Source organism: Cryptomeria japonica, chromosome 1 (assembly GCF_030272615.1).
Source record: "Cryptomeria japonica chromosome 1, Sugi_1.0, whole genome shotgun sequence".
NCBI classification, from domain to species: domain Eukaryota; kingdom Viridiplantae; phylum Streptophyta; class Pinopsida; order Cupressales; family Cupressaceae; genus Cryptomeria; species Cryptomeria japonica.
In genome coordinates, this window is record NC_081405.1 from 218,050,294 (window position 1) to 218,068,461 (window position 18,168).

At 35.6% G+C, this 18,168-nt stretch overlaps 1 protein-coding gene across 3 annotated transcripts in view; it reads right to left on the reverse strand.

Annotated features, from left to right (window-relative positions):
- LOC131042878 (filament-like plant protein 1) overlaps window positions 1-18,168 on the reverse strand; it is a 161,144-nt gene that overhangs the window by 105,377 nt on the left and 37,599 nt on the right. For all 3 annotated transcript variants that reach the window (XM_057976207.2, XM_057976208.2, XM_057976209.2), the window contains exons 6-8: window positions 15,531-15,604; window positions 5,432-5,558; window positions 1,106-1,219 (exon numbers count right to left, since the gene is read on the reverse strand). In XM_057976207.2, coding sequence (XP_057832190.1) covers window positions 1,106-1,219; window positions 5,432-5,558; window positions 15,531-15,604 — 315 coding nt within the window. The remainder of the gene's footprint in view (window positions 1-1,105; window positions 1,220-5,431; window positions 5,559-15,530; window positions 15,605-18,168) is intronic.

Consider the following 18,168-nt stretch of genomic DNA (forward strand, 5'->3'; position numbering starts at 1 on the left):
GAGAACTCAGACAAACACCTGTTTACTTGCTAAAATAATATTCCTTTCATGATTAGCTAAGTGCCAATTTGATGCACTTCTATATTGGGCAGCCCTAATTAGCCCAAGCTCCTGTAAATAAAGTATCTCCCTTGATTTTGAAATATCCCTGTCATGATTACCCTAAATCCTATTTTTTTGTATTTCTATATTGGGAAGCCTTAATTGGCCCAAGCTCCTATGAATATAGTATCTGCCTCAATCTTTGAATGCATTCTTGCCATACTACTCTTCTTCAACTCCAAACGTGTTCCTTTGAGTACAACCATCATTATAATTTTAAGACGAAGGCCCAATTGAATAATTTGAGACTTCTAGCATTAATCCCTCATTTTGACATAGGCGCGCTGATGCTCTTCCAAGACTAATTGATATTTAAATTGATTTTTAAAACCCCGGCAAAAAAAATCGACTAACTATTGCCAAGTTCCTCTGGCTGTTTCTTTGGAAAAGCTAACATTGATAGTCAGTAAAATGAAATAGATTGTAAAATTTTAATTTGATTAAAGACAATCTAACTGCTACGGTGATCCATCTGTTGATATTATCACTGAATATTGCTCAAACCGTGAGAATTAGATCATTCTACTGAGAAAAGCTTGCTCAAACCGTGAGAATTAGATCATTCTACTGAGAAAAGCCTTTACATTTGGCATGTAGGGGAAGTATTAATTTTTTTTTGGCAGATCCCTCAAGTTTACAGTTGAATAAAGTTAAAATTTTCTAAGCAGACTTGTCCACTCATATTAAGGCCTAAAGATAGTATTTAGCGAAATCCAATTAATTCAGTGAGTGTTGATTATCAAGCTCATATATAAGCCCTCATTTCCCCTACTGGGACAAAGAGTATACACCGTTAGGGCCATTAAATTATTTATTCTTGTAATCCATATGGTTCACTGTTTCATGGCCTAGGACATTGATAAAGCACAATAGGTTTGTAAAATTGAAGGTAGCCATAACTGGTCCAATAAGCTATCTAGCAAAATTATGTTTAGATGCTGGCAAACATTATAGATTATTGGGCCTAGAGTCAAAGATTTACAAAAAACGAATAAGAAGTTACCTTTTGGGTATGACTCTCTTCTGAGTCTCCACTGTGCAAAATAGCTTTCTTTCTTTCCAAGAGAAATTGTAGTCTTGAGCATTTGCGGATAGTTTCTTCTGACCTCTTCAACCCCTGCAAAAGTGTATAGTAGAGTCGAATCAAGATATAGAAAAAGCATTTTGAAGCGCCAGAAACAATGTCCATGTTCTTTCTGAGAAACAAATTCTAAGCCTATAAACAAAACAAACAGAATCCATTGTTTAACTACCTTTCTCTATAACAGACATATCTTTTCTAAATAATTATAATATTAAATGGGACTCACGCTGGAGTCACTCTGCTAGAATTATTTTCTGTGCCCCCACCCCCCCCCCCTCCTTTTTTTTTTCAATATTATTCTGTGTTTAGACAGCTCTGTTCCATGTGTAAACAAAAATTGCAGGCATACGTCTGATTGTGCACCTTATAGTGCTGAAACAAGTTTCCAAATAAAAAAATACAAGTTATCAGGCACACACACCCTATTGAAAAAAAAAATTAAAAATCAAAAAGTGCACTTCCATGGCCATTGGCCAACACACACCACTCCAGGCTTGCCAGATTATTTTAAAACCAATATTTGCATTCATATATACAGCAGTACGCTTTGTAAAAGAGGACAATTTTCGTCAAGAATACAAAGATAACAGAAGGGATCTCAAGGTTTTTATCACTTTTTCAGTGAGTTTTCAGTCTCTGATAACAGCAGAGATTCAACTATAAATGTACTTCTTGTTGGACAATATACGAAACAGACAACTAGATCGTACTTTGATATGGCTAACAAAGAGAACTTATGACTATGTTTAGTTTGAGATCAATATTGTTTAGCAATGGCTGATGATGAGTCATTGACCATGGGGACAATGATTTAAGGAACTAATGCTATTGACTATAGGATTGATTTTGGGTAGGAAAACCTTCTCCAAGAGAGTACTCTCTATAGTAGTGCATTAGTATTCTATCTAGCACTCAAAAATTTTAAGGAGTACTCTCTATAGTAGTGCATTAGTATTCTATCTAGCACTCAATTATCTTAAGAGATGATTACAACAATGATCTCAAAGTTGATATCGTATAATAGCATCTTCAAGTAATAAAGCTTCTTACCTCAAAAACATAGAGATCTTAATGTTCAAGCTATCAATTGTACTTGTGTCATGGACATGGTCCTTCAGAAAATAAGGCATTTGAGAATGACTTAACTTGTAAAATACAACAGCATACTCTCCCTAGACTACGAAAAATGGAGGTTGAGATTATATTTAAGCTATGAACAAATTGAAAGGATATGGTGTCTAGCATTGATTATTATTTCTAGAGGTTTTGGATTGTTCACATTGAAGTCTCTCCTAATATATTATTAAATTGATTGCCATCTGTTTTAGGTGCAGAATTTGCCCTGCCTCTTTTGAATTGTATTGAATCATTTAACTATTATACTCTGTTAATAAAATATTCAAAGAGAACAGGAGCAGACCCACAGGGAACCCAGCCGCCTGTGCAGGACCCGGGTGGGACCCAGGTCGAACCAGGCTCGGACCAGGACCGGGCATGAACCAGGACCAGGACCCGGCCATTTTTGGCAAGAACCGGTAACTGAGATAAATGATAAATGATAAATCATAAATCCATAATTGCCAATGCCAATAAATATTCATATATAGCAAATGTAATCAGTACACTAATAACTAAAATCTAATATCATATTCATAAATTGCAAAAAAGATAATATTCAAGTTTCAAGTCTTTTTTAAAAAGTCATAAAGGGGCGAATTAGAGTTTTATTAAAAAAAAACTATTTTAAAAAGTCTTTTTTTATTGTGTTTTTTATTGTTTTTTTGACCCGTGTGCCCCGTTTTTGGGAAACCACAAGCCTGGGTTCACGTGGGTCCTCCTGGGTTCACCCGAGTCATCCTGGGTTCCACCCGGGTCCTTCCCAGGTCGCCGGAACCCAGGAGGAACCCAAGGAGAACCTGGGGAGAACCAGGACCCGGACCCAGGCCAAAAGGGGAAGAACCGGTATCTTAGGTTATTTTCTCACAACCTTTTACTCCTACTTTGCATATGCACAAAAATGAGAATAAACTCTTGTATAACTGCCCTTAAAAGTTTTTCGGGATTAAATGGGTCTTTTGCATATTATTTGAGTTGAGAAGGCAATTCAAATAGGTTGCTTGAACTCATTATCCCTAGAGCACTCCCACTCCCAAAAGAACTCCAATGGCAACTATACTTTTATGAACTCTAGTTCTTTGTTGAATTTCAAGTTCAAACTCTTCACTCTCACTACCTCACTGTTGTTCATTTTCTTTTTTTGATAAAAATATAAAGCACAGCTGCAAGTGCGAACAAAACACCTTCCCCAACTCTTTGTAACTTACAAAAAAAATCAAAAAATGCAAAGAAATTTGAACAAATGAATAATGGATGGTAAATTTACCTCACATGACGTGGATTCTGTTGATCTCTACTCATTGCTATTCTTTCACTTTCTCTTCTATAAAAATTAAAAATTGTCAAAATGAGTTTTATTTTATTGAGTTGTTTTAATTTTAGGTTCAATCTAAAGGGGTGGGTTGGGGGGCGTCCTTGTGGACCCACCATCCCTTTTTTTCCCCAAATTGTGTTTTATTTTTTATTTGAAGGTAGCATAAAATTCCTAGACCATAGGGCATGTCTAGGCATCCCCTTAAAGTAATCAGGCACACCCTTTAAAAAACACACGTTTCTGGAACATTTCCTAATTTTTGCAAAAAAAATGGGAATGGGAAGGGATATTTCCTAGCCATCCCTAGGACCCTAAAACATCTCCTATAGGATATGGTGCCATTTTTGGTAGGGAACACGTCTCCAAGAAGCATGGCCTAAAAAAGAAACACAGCTTATCCAATTATTCAACCAAATCAATATGTAAAACTGTTAGGGTAGAGTTCACCTAAAATGGTGCCAAAGTCGAGAGAGAGAGAGAGAGTGAGACCATAAGATTAAGGCTCATTTACAAAATCCATGATGCAATCAATCAACAAGTAAACTCAAAGATCATAAAAAGGGTTACATGAGAAGAAAGCACACTCATCATTATAGTTACATAAGTCAGAATGAACTCCTTGGCTTAAAAATGAAAGACCTCAAACTCATCATATTTAAAGATGCAACTAATAAATTGAGAATGATTATTAGTCATTGAGACAATGTTGTATGCAATGAGTTTTTTGTTTGAGATTGAAGTTGTTAAATCTCTTCTGACTATAATGTCTATTTATTTCTTAAGAGGAGAATAGAGGAACTAAGGGGGGAATCTCAATAAGGTTTAGGTCGTGGTTTAAACAAAACTTGAATACTAAGAAAGCAGATAGTCAGATTGAAATCTCATCTACCAAATTAATCTATATATGGCAAAAACTAACTTGTTGAAACCAATAAGTTAAATCGAAATGTATAAAAAAAGCTTAATGATGGTAACCTGTGAGTGTAACATAAACTGATTGAAGTCAAAATTTGTTGATGATATTATATTAGCATATTAACAAGTGAAAATCCTAAGAAATTTATGTTAATATGTATATATTATTATGGCATAATTACATGTTGCTGCAAAATAGGATTAACAAAACAAGGTATTCTTTGTTTCTTTTGCAACACCTTGTGCTTTCAAAACTTTTCTTTTTTTCTTCATTATCAGCACAATCATTTTAATTATTTAGTGAGAAATTGGTGATTTTCTCTTTCTTAAATCCTAGAGCACCATTGTATTCCACACTGGAAAGGGAGCTGTATCTTTTCTTTTGCACTTGAAATATACATCTGAAATGTCTCTGCAGGATGTCTATTATTCCCAGTTAAAGTCTCTGAAGAATTGCAAAAGCTATATCTACATTCAAAATGTCACATAATCCAGTCCTGGAATGCTAGAAGCCTCAAATGGCCTGTAGCAAGTTAATATTGTCAACGCTTAGAGCTCACTAGGTCCCATAATGACTCAAGAGGTTCTTATATCCAGGGCTGGGTGATGCAAGGGCACAAAAATTCAATATAATCATCAGTGTATCTTAAACAAGCTCTAAACTAGCTGCAAGAGACTCCTACATGGGTGGCCTGAGAAAAGTCATTGTCAAATAAGACTTGTGTTTGTATTTTTTCTTTTTATTTTAATTCTCTGAGAAACCACTCAGAGAGCAAACTACACCACCAAATAGTTTATCAACTATTGTACAAACAAAAGGAGTATTAAAAAAACATATTAAGAGTACATTCATCGCAATTAATTCAAACTATCAGCTGAAATTGTTAATAATAGCTTACCTCTATAGTAACAGGTAAAGCATCTCCAGACTTTCTTGGGGAAACATTGGAAAAATCATGATGTCCACTGTCCAGCATTAATTCCTCTGCTATTTGGTACTTCAGATCCCTGACCTCTCCATCTATTCTGCTTGGTTCAACAGGTAACAATCAAAATATGTACATGATAATCACATTATATTTATATTTATTTTATCAACACAGTGAACTGGTTCAACTTACAAAGACGATATGAAATATCCAGAATATTGAATCAACAATGAAGAAAAATGGGAAATGGGAAAAAAATGAATGTTATAGTTTACTTTCAAAACAAATGAATAACATCAATACTGTAATGTACCCTATTGGGATCTTTTTCTATTTTTGCCCTAAAATCACAAATTCAGTAGATAAGCGATGAAATATATTTAGAAATGCACAATTGCCAAATTTATGTCTTGATTTAGATCCAAGCACTTTATAATTATCAAAGTCTGCTGACTTCGCTTATCAATTCTGAAATTGGATATCTCTTCCTTGAGCGACTGACTTCCTTTTGTCTGATTCGATGCCCTTCCTCTCCATTGCCGATCGATCTTATATAGCCTTTAGTGGAGGCATAGAGTCACCCCTTTTTGCATAGGACATCTTGCTTCATAAGCAGGTGTCTCTTCCCAATTGACTGTTGTCCCTTCATGGCTGCCTGGAACTCATTTGTTAACATTCATTTGTTTAGGATTATGATCTCTTTTGCTTGTCATTAATAGTTTATTAGGGTGATCGACTCTTAGCAAGGATAATTAACAATCAGTCATTAATTAATAACAGCATCCTTTAATGTGCATAAAAGCCTCTTTAATCCAATAGACACCCTGCTATTTTGTACGTGGATTGCTTGCTCTATGGTGGATGTAAACTGCTACCAGCGTCATCTCTTGGAAGAAATTCATGAAGTCTTATGCATAAGACAATTTTCTGGTGCTGCCATCTTCAATTCATGCTTGGAGACATGACAAATACTTAAAGACTAAAGGCAGTGATCCGTCCTAGAATTATCAGAAATGTAAGCTCAACAACACATCCCCATCATTATAAGGATTGTTTGTCATTTGACTAATCAAAGAAATCAAATCCTCATGCGGGGCATGTAAGGTCACATTCAGTAGATCTTACATAGCACGGACCACTGCATAGTTGGAAATTCGAAATTACCTATGGTATCTCCATGTGCTGCCTAAGATAAGAATGGAGAGTGACCAATCTTCATCCAATTCGAAGTTGGAAAGTTGATAATTAAACTTTGCAACAGATGATAAAAATGCATCCGATGGAAGAAAGTGCAACTGACCCTTCTCCAATTGATTAATGACAAAATACAAAAAAACCAATGGGTCACCTTGCTGGGAGCTTGAAATTAGAAACCATTATACACCTCAACAGTCCTAGGAAGTGCTATAAGACAAGTTCGGAAAGATAGCAAACATCTCAGAAGCAATAAACAACTAGAGATTAGCTGAAGAGCACAATAAATGTAATACAAATATTCAGAAAAAAATTAGAAACAATTTTTTTTGTTTTCATGAGTTTCACCACAAAAATTACCTCATTTTCTTGAGGAGAAATTGTAACACAGCATTTTGGTATTCCAGACCAAATCACTTCAATTTCTATTTTTTCAAATTCTCATTTCCTATTGTAAAAGCTATAAAGGAATTGTCATCCAATTGTAAAGAAAACAATTTTGTAGCTTCACATTTCTCCTCGGAGATTGCAACCTTCTTGTAAATTAATCTCAATTTCATTAAAGATTTCATTTCCATTGCATTATCAATAGCAGTTATTGATTTGTTTCCGTTGCTTCAGCTCATTGCTTTCATAACACGTTAAGGTTCTACACTTCAGTGTATTGTACACAGCATCACCAATCAAATCCAGATCATGCAAAAATTGAAAGTTTGATAGAAAAGGATAATCATGGCTGAGAAAATAACCTGAAATTTCCAATTAGATGGAGAAGGCAAGATCAGCCACCTTTTGCCTGTTATATTTCTTTATGAAATGGTGAAAAAAATATTGTTTATCTAGAGGCAGAAAGCATACAACACCTCTCACAAGAGATCCTATTAAAACATTGAAGGTGGAACAAAATCACACTTCCTCCCTCCATATCGTCAAGTGGCTCAAGGAAGAGGAGCAGCTGAGCCCTCTCTTTTACAAGTCCAGACTTCTCCCAATATTTCAAGTTCTACAAGCCAGTTTCGAAGATTGATTGCATTTTTCAAAAGACATGTCAATGTCAAATTTATACAAGTGCCACTTCAAGATCACAATGTGTATTAAGACCTGTGTTACTGGAATCATGCAGTTGGGTCTAGGTATGGGGCCGAGTGCGATCCAGATCTAGGTACGAGGCCAGTTGCAATCCAGGTCTGGGTCCGGTCCGGGTTCGGCCCTGGGTTCACCCAAGGTTCAATCTGGGCGCCCGGACTCACTATGGGTTCAGCAAATCAAACCTTCAATAAACCCAAGCGTTTTCGGCACTGTGGGCATACAGAATAGGGCCCCACAATGAAAAAATCAATTTAATACTTAAAAAATACCCCCCAACCCTGATTTCGCCCTTCCTTCCCTTCTATTTGTCATTTCACCTCATTTCTTCAACACAAAACTTACATTCTCACCATTTTTTTTCTCCAAGCTGGGTTTAAATGTTGCTGCATGTTTTTGAAGCTAAAGGGTACAGAGGAGTTAGACACACACCAAAGGCTTAGTAATCATTGGAAAACGAAGATTTAGCCATCAAAGGTGAGTAAATCTTCATTTTTTAAGTTTCAACAATTTTTTCAAGATTTTCAAGTTTTTTTTCTATTTTTTTAGTAAGTTCGAATATTTTTTTAAACTTTTTATGCATAATAAGGGGTTAAAATGCCCTTTTTTTTTAATATTTTCAATTTTAGGTTCATTACTCATACATCATGGCTAGAACTAGAAGTACTAGTTCAGTTGCTCGAGGCTGAAATGAAGAGAATCCTTTTAAAATTGATGGATATTTGCCACTTTGGCGCTACACAACAATGATAAGCAAATGTTTGGTGGTGGGAGTTTTCTTTGGCGGTGTTATCATTGCAGCATAGAATATACAAGCTCATACTATCGAGTTAAAGGTCAACTATGCGCCATATCTGGACACATAATAATAGCTTGTTGAGAGCCAAATGGCAAAGGCTGCCACAAGAACTAATGATGGCTTATATTAAAGAACAAGAGGAAGCCAACATGAGAAGCAACAAATCAAAGAATGATCATCCTCTTGCCAAGAAAAGCTCAAACAAACCTCCTAGTGGCTTGACACAACCAACTGGCCCACATCCTTTCATGCCAATGCCACCACATTTTGAACCAAAGAACGTTTTAGTTACACTAAAAAGAGGCCCATTGGACAAGGCCTTCAAATATGAAATCAGAGAGGTTGCAGATTAGAGCATTGCTCGTTACATTTATGTCAATGGGTTTCCTTTCAACATTGTTAGATCACCTTATTGACGGGAGATGGTGAATACCCTTTGCAATACACCTCCTAATTATATTAGTGCCATCTTTGAAAAGGTGTGAACAACCTTATTGGCGAAGGAGAAAGCTTCAGTATAGACATCAAAGAGAGTGATCAAAGATGCATGGCCAGAAACAAGTGTGACCATCATTTTTGGTGGATGGAAAGATTGCAAAAATAAACCATTAATCAATGTTATAGTATTGTCCCATAAAGGGGCAATGTTTTTATGAGCAATGATTTGTGAGGAGCAAGTAAAAGATGCAAGTTTCATTGCCAATATCATCATAGAATCCATTGACATGGTGTGGCCTGAAAATGTTGTCCAGTCATAACGAACAATGCTAAAAAATGTAGGTCAGTTGGGTCTATAGTGGAGGCTACATATAATCACATTTTTTGGACACCATGTGCAGTCCACTCAATTTAATCTTGCAAAAGATTGGCACACAAATTGACTGGGTCAAACAAGTTTATACAGAGGCTGAGAAGATTCAAATGTTGGTGACTAATCATCACAAGTCACAAGCCATATTCAGAACCTTCTCCATGTTGGAGCTGTTGAAGGTAATTTAAATTTTATTTTTCAATTTTTTAGTTTTTATTTTTTTATAGTTGATATATAATGTGCATTTTTTTATGCCATGTTAGGTTGTCGAAACACGATATGCATCTCACATAATCGTCTTAAGACGACTTGTGAAGGTGCGAGAGGCCTAAGTGCTATGGTCATCAACACCTTGTGGAGTGCATGGAGGCAATCAAACATAGAAAGAGCCTAGAAAGTAAGAGAATGGCTCCTTTATGATGAGTGGTGGGATCGTGTGGAATATGTTTTGAGTTTCATTGAGCCCATCATGAGCATGATTAGGTATGTTGATATTGAGTGCCCATGTTTAAGCAAAATATATGATGGCATGGACTCCATGGTGGAAAAAATAAGAAAAATAATAGAGGCCAGGGAACATGACCCAATAGAAACATTTTCCAAAATTGTGCAACAAATTCTTGTTGACCATTGGAGCAAGATGACCACCCCCTTACATACCTTAGCATTTGCTTTATCACCAAAATATTATTGCAAAGAGGTACTTGCATTGCCAAGGAGAGTGGCACCATACAAAGATGTGGAGGTTGCTACTAGCTATTAAGCAGCATTTAGAAAGATATTTCATACGATGAAGTTTGATATATCGTCTTGATCGAGTTTGGCCAATTAGTACCGCTCCTCATGCCAAATATAGGATGAGTGTTGATGAGTGGTGCTATGTAGATGGTCAAGGCTCCATTTTCTTGCAGCCTCTTACAATTAAAATTCTCTCCCAAGTATGTATCTTTTAATTTTATTTTTATCCTTTTCATTCGATGTCATCTTATTAAAATATGTTTATTTCATAATATACGTTTTAAGTTTTGATTCTTGAATTACAAAATTAAATACTAAATGTTGTATGCAAACTCAATAGGTTGCAAGTTCTTCTTCAACTAAGCGAAATTGGAGTACATACTCCTCCATCCACTCGGTCAAGTGCAATCCTTTGGGTGCAAAAAAGTAGAGGATTTGGTCTACATTCACTCCAACCTTCGTCTATTGTCACATAAAAAACTTGAATACAATGAGGGTTTGACAAGGAATTGGTATCAAGCCACTGAGTGTCTTGATTTAGATGCTACAGTTACACAGCTTGCCCAAGTCTCTATAGAGGAAGATGAGGCAGTTCTTGCACTTGACATAGGAGTAGCTAGTGAGAGCGGCAATCTAATGGATTGTGGTTCAAATGAAGTTAAACCTTAATGCTTGTGATGAAGATGAATATGGATATTACATATGGATTGTAATTTTAATTTTCATTGTGTAAACATTTTGAGACTTGAATATTATCATTTTTGCAAATTATGAAAATGATATTATAAGTATTTAAATGAATTATTTATTGGCAAATTATGGATTTATGAGTATCACTCTTCTTATAGTCATACATGTGTGCAGCAAAATGTGATTCAAAAGGAATGAAAATAACAAGTAAAATCACTCAAAATCACAAAAAGCAACAACAATCAAGATTGGGCAAGAAAAGAGATCAAACCGACGAACTAGCCATTGAAGACCAAGTATGATGCTCTCCACAATGCAAAAGTTTTCCAAGCGACAATGGATTTGACGTGTGCTCACAATTTCGACAACATATGGGTGCTCAAGTGATCAAGATTGCATGAAGATGATAACGGTTGCATATGTGAATAATGGGTGAAAAATTGGCTAAGTGTTGGTTGAATGAAGGGAGATGAAATGAAAGGCCAAGACTGTTTGCATTAGATCAAGGGTTGAGGGTTATTTGGTCCTCACATCCCATAAGGCATTGACAAGTGTCGACCTAGGAATGCATGTGAGAAGAGATGGTTGGGAAAGGGAGCCACTTGGAGTGTAGACAAGACATTGCCATAAACGCATTTCTTGTCTCCACACTCCAAGTACTTAGGGAAAGGATTTTAAGAATTTTAAATTCCTTGGAAGGGGGCAGAATGAAAGGGACCCATGTGGATACCCTCCCAAAAGTGGTTAGCCTTTAAGGCTGATTAGGCAGCTCGGGTGGCCATTTATGGCATGGGTTGACCCTTTCCCTAATCACATGGATTAGGGGCTGTAATGTCCCCTTTTCTAGGTGACATGAGATGAGCAGGGGTTGACCTACCATTTGAGTTTCCGTAGGTCAATGAAATGGTTATGGGACTCATTCATTCTGAGGGTCATGGAGCTTTGCAGGGGCTCTCTGAGCCGTTTTGGACCTTCAGACGACAGTTCCTACATTTTAGGGAGGTCTCCTATTTTTTAGGGAGAACTAGTAGTTGACTGAATGACCACCTGGGGGACCAAGGAGTAGAGCAGGATCCTTTTGAGCAGTTACAGGTGTTTGGAGAGAGGTTCCTACTTTTTAGGGAGATTCCCTACTTTTTAGGAGGTTGTGGCAGTTTCCATATTTGAGGTTCCACGGGTCCATACCATGGTTTCAGTTTCAGGAAGATTGGGTGTGTTTCCTAGTTTCTAGGAGCATCCCTAGATTTTACGGATGGGACTGCCAGTTGGCTCATCTTGTCCGGCATCAGTCACAGACAGGTGACAAAGTCAGATTCATGTTTGGTTGGTTATTTTGGGCTATTATTGGATCTATGGAAATATTTTAATATATTTAAATATTTCCTAAGTTAGCGATTAAATAAATTAAAATAAGGCTAAGTATATATCCATTTCGGAGTAATAAGGGGTTTTTGGCTTCATCTGGTTTGATATGCCTATGTGTTATAGCTCGTTGGAAAGGTCTTAAACTTTGCTACATGAATCTCACCTCCCGGAGTCTTTTTGGATGCTTGAAGCTATTTATTCGCAATAAAGTGATATTTTTCTATAGTTTGACGCCATAATTGGGAAAGTGTTACTTTAATTATAAAGCGCAAGCTTTATTATTCTTTAGGGTTCGACTTGCAAAGGGAAAGGAGTTATAAGGAGATGAAAACCTACTTGATAGCATCTTTGATCATTTTGAAACTTGCGAATTTGGGAATTGCTCTGGAAGAGTGATTTTGGTCTGGGACGCAAACCCCAAGTCTAAGCTTGCTGGGACGTAGCCCTCAGCACGAGTTGACAGTGGATTTATCCAGGATTGCACAGAGATTGTCAAAGGTAGAAGACACATCTTCTTGGCCTGAAGATTCAGCGTGCATATTGGGGGTTTCAACAGGGCGGCTGGTCTATTTCAGCTGGCACGTGATTTGTAGCAGCTTCCATGCCTCCTTTGCAACCACGCCTTGTTTGTATGTTGGCTTGAAGGGTTGTATTCAGATTATTTGGTCTTCCTTGTTCGTTGCCAGTAATATTCCTCCATTTGGCATCAATCCAAATTGAGAACAGCTCCAAATAAATGTATGGATTCTTGCTGAATACAAAACTAGGTTATTTGCCTGGTATGATTTGCAGTATTTTCAGATTGCTTAAGTGTTCTTACATATGAACATTGTTTACTTTTTTATTTCACAATTGTTGCTATTTATCACATACTTTACTTATAACATCAAAACCCAAAAAGAAACAATCCTTTTCTGCAACTTTTGTCTATTCTATAAGATCACCGGAAAATTACAAAATACAGTATGTTTAATTAAGAATTTACAGCAACAACAGCAAAAGGATCCATTTGGGATCTTTCAGGGGCGTACACATGATTTCGAGGAATTAATTAAGCTGATTACGAGGAGTAATTAGGAGGCAGTGGGGGGGTTGGAGGAATTTACTAGTGGAGAGAAAAGTGACGAATTAAAATTGATTTTAATTCAAATGTGGAGGAAAATGGAAAAAGAAAAATTAAATAAATATGGGAATTTATTTAATTAAATGGATGAAGGGTTTGGGAACATAGATGAATAGGCAAATTAATTAAATTAATTGCCTAAAAGGATTGGCTAGGAAATAGAAGAATTGATCGCTAATTAATTTATTGATTGATTGATGAGATGACAGAATACACAAAATAAAGGGGTGAATTGACCAAATGTTAATGGTCAATTTTAGGTGTCTACAATACAGTTATAGTTATATTTTATAATTTTGAAGTTTGATCCATACTCGTACCCAAGGAAAACAAATTTGGCATACCAGTGTACCTGATTTCGTATTCCGAATTGGCAACTTCAATAAAGATCCATGAAACTACTGGATTAGTGATGGACAAGTTTGCATTTCAAGGACCTACAAGCTCGTAACGACTGAAAGATTAATCTTTTTGACTTTCCAAGCAATTGTTCTTCCCTATTATAAGAACTAGCATACCTATCTTTAAAGGAATATAGGTAAAGTACACCACAAAATATCATATTTGTTCATTATTCCACTTAAAAATTTATTATATTATTATATTATGATATTGTAATTAATATTAATTTATTATTAAGATATGATTATATTATTATGTTTTAATATATTATTATTTTTATATATTTATATTTCCATTAAACTCTTTACAAAAGTTAAAAAAGCTTTTAGTACAAAATTATTATTATTATTATATTATTATATTATTATTTTATATTCCTTAAGAAAAAAGTGGATTTTATGTAGGGACACTCTCAATCCCCATATTAGATTGAGATAATTGTGAAGTTAACTGATTGCATGTTGGAAATAGACAAAATTGATTGATCAGTTAAAATCAGAGTGAGTGGCAGTTGAGAGGTGGAAATGAAGTAATTAGCATTATATAATTAAAAAAATAGTTAATTGAGTGCATGAGAGGAGAAAATAAATTAAAATAAATCAAATAAATAATAATGAAATATTTTTTTCTTCTTTTCATGCATTTTAGTTTTCACTAAAAAAAGCTTTTGCATTCATATGTGAGTATAATACGCCTTCAGCATAAAGAAGAACCAAGCTTCTAATCAATCCATGTTATACTTAGGATTCTTTATCATTGGAAAAAAGTATATGGTATCTTGATATCAGAAAGAATGAAGCTGGCAAACTGAGAGAAGCTTGCAAGGAAATGAATGAATTTCTTTTGGAATAGTAAGAGCAAGGAAGTCTAGAAGTCAAGCCAGTTGTAGTATGTGTGTTTGTGTGTTTATAATGAGTTTGAGAGCAGTAATCATATTATGGAGTGTATTATCCTTGCAGCTAGTGGTATGCTGATGTACTCTTTTAAACTATAGATATAATGAATTTTTAAGTTAAAATCATATTATGGAAGATGTTTTCCTTGAAGCTACTTATTTGTGTGTACATCTCTTCAAAATTAACAAAAGAAAAAATCCACTTCCTCCATATTGCATTTATGCACTCTGACCTGACTGAATGGTTGACAGACATTCATTTGACGCATGACCATGACATGTCTAAGCATCACTTTGAGTTTGAACCAAAAGGAGATTTGTCTTAATTTTGAGTCCACCAGTAATAGTTTTGCATAGGATCTGTTGTCCATGTTAAACAAATTGCCTTCCAGCTTATGGTTCAGAAAGTTAAAAGGACACTACACTTTGAGATAGACAATCCCAGTCTATGAAAAGCATTCGACATGTATAAGGTTAAAACCACTCTGTGGTGAAGCTAGAAAATTCATTCCTAACTAGCACAGGTTTAAATGGGAATCGTCCATCCACACAATCTCATTAGCAATACCTAACAAACTATACCACTCTGTTGAAGCCACAGACATCATTTCTCTTTAGAGCACATTTTTAGTATGATTTTGATAATTTCAAACTAATTCAGGTAAGAAACAAATTGCATATGTATTAAGAGGATTTTGGCAATCAGCTAAAGCTGGACATGACACAAGAAGTGAATATTTACCATTTTAGTTGTGTATGCAACATAAAATTTTATTATTTATGATGCGAACCTTGAACACCAAGTAAATAGATCAAAGCTTATAGATTGGAATACAAATTTACTAATAGTCTAATACCATTTATAATTCCTAAATACTGTTTTTCTACTAACAAACAACACCTAGCTATTTCAAGAAAATAACAAATGTTGAAACTGTGAGCTAGCGTTTGGTGACCAGTAACCACCTAATCAATTCAGCATTCAACTTTAGCCCAGTAATTGCAACCCGTACAAAGTGGAGCAGCTCGTCACGTTTCACCTGAAAATGTACATTCAGAAATCAAACTGAAGGCATGAGCACAGTTGACAATTTTGCTAAAATACTTCTTATTTTAAGCAATGTTTCATGGACTAGTAATGCATATCATAATTATTGACAAATACAAAAAGAAAGTACAAGAATCATAAGATTTATATGGAGGACAAAGAAGACCATATCACTCAGAAAAGGTAAGTATGCCATAGCCTATCTATTATTTTGATAAATTTGAAATAATTTAACAAATGTGCTAAGATTAAAAATTCAACCAAAGGCCACAAAAATACACTGATAAGGAAACAGTGTTTCTAACATGTTTCTCACATAAAGATAAATTAGATGATAATTAGGTGCATAAAAACCAAAGATACGACATGTCTGATGCACAAAAGAAAAACGCATAAATAGCAAATAATTTACATTTCAACAAACAAAGAGAATCGATACAAGGTTCAACACTCAATATGTTATTAATGAGCCCACCCAGTCTGAGTCTTCAAAATCAGGGAAACCATATTTTCATTGTTCTTGTATTCAATTCCAAAGATTAATATTCCCTACATGTTTTTTTTTTGTAATCCTATGGAATTTCATTTACAGGCCTCATTTTGTCAGTCAGTTGTCAGTTAATCCTAGAGTTTGCATCAATTCCAAGTCAATTAATGTCTTCCCATAAGTTTACAAGGGTTATCTTGTCTGTGGTTCTTTCAGTTTCAACCATCAGTTTTGCAAGGAAAAAGGTGATCACAACAGAGAAGCAAATGATAAAAATGATGGACAGAACAAGGACATAAGAAGGCAAGAAGCAGCACTTCTTGAATCCATACCCAAAGAAAAGTTGTGAGAAAAGTTGGAATCTAATACAACGAAAGAACACTTTTTGAGTGGATTCTACTACCTGTTTTCTCCACCCTAAATCAGCGAATGTGATCATCTTTTAATGATCCATGCCATATTGAAAGTTTTTGTAGACTAAGTGAAGGTTGGTGCAATTTGATGATAGCAATGCAAAGGAGAAGATCTGCCTGGCAGCCAACAGGTGGCAAATTGCTCACAAATGTGTGCCTGGGTAGACGAGGGTGAAAACTCTGCCAAATAACAATCAGCAGATGTGTCAAGAAGATAACTGATCAGTGCTTAGCTAGAAGAAAGAGAGAAAACAAAACAAGTGTAGCACACACCTTGAGCGTGCAAATTAACTAGAAAATTCCACCAAAAACATGGCGTAATCATTAATGAAGCACACCAAGGGAGGGTTAACATTCAAAGTAGTCACTGAGTGCTGTTTTGAGGTGGCAATGCCAGGGGCAAACTCTGCCCACAAATCAAAAGGTGCAAAGACCTCATGAAACCTCATCCAAGCTCAAGATCAAAATGATCAAGGAATTGAGGTGCCAATTTGTGTTGGTAAAACCACCTATAAATTCCATGTATCATCCCAAAGTTGACCAAGTCAGAATAAAACTCCATGCTGTTCAATACAAATGTGGCAATTGTTTAGGTGATCAGCATCAGGCAAGTGAAGGTAAAAAGAGGCTAAATCAAAGAGGCGTGCTTTTAGAGTGGCACCACAAGCATATATCTCCAGCTTTATCCTCAACATGGCAGTTCTTTAAGTGAAAGGAATCTCATATAGAAGTCCTTAATTGGTGGCACACTTTTAACTCAGTGCAGCCACTAGAAAACTCTGTCATACCCTGAATTAGTCAGCCAGATGTATTTTGAGTGCCTACACCAAGTGTTTTAAAGCAAATATCACATAGATGGCACCATCCTTAGTTTAACTGGCCTAGGTAAAGGAAAAGCAGAAATTAAAGCATGGATTGCTTATATATGAGTGTTTCTATTAACTCACACTCAGAAGCAAATTCACTTCTGTTGTTCATAGCAGAAACAAGACCTTCTACAATGCCATGTCCCTTTTGGGAATGAAGTTAATCAAGAGTACCTTGGCCTTTATTTGATTTTTCTGTAGGTTAATGGGTTGGGTCAGGGTAATTATTGTTAATAAAATAAAAAATTAAGTTGGTCATAATATTATTTGCAAACATTGTAAAAGACAACTCAAATATTATTCATTAGGCCACTTAAATAGGGCATAATAAGGTATTATGTAACTCTTAGTGATGTTTTATTATTAGGGTAGAAAAAGTAAATTAAAGTCAGATTTTAAAGGGTAGAAATTATCATAATATTTTAATTCCCTCAACAATTGTAATGTCCCCTAGTTATACACTATCAATTATCAAAAGCAACATCTATGTTACTACCTTCTTGTTGATCTTAAGGCAGTTCTCGTTGACCACAGGCAAACATCAGATTTGTTGCCTTCCCAACCATAGACGATAAGCTCTTATTGTCACCCCCGAGCACGCTACATAAATTTCTCACCATCAATTGATCTGCTTGTACATGAATTTGATCTCTCTGATTATGATCGAACTTGCTGTCTCATCTTTGTTCCAAAGAGGGAAGACCACGTCCATATATATCCGTCGAAAGGAGATATCCAAGAGTCGGCTCTCATCAAGGAGGCACGACCTTCATGAAGCATCGCATGCCTT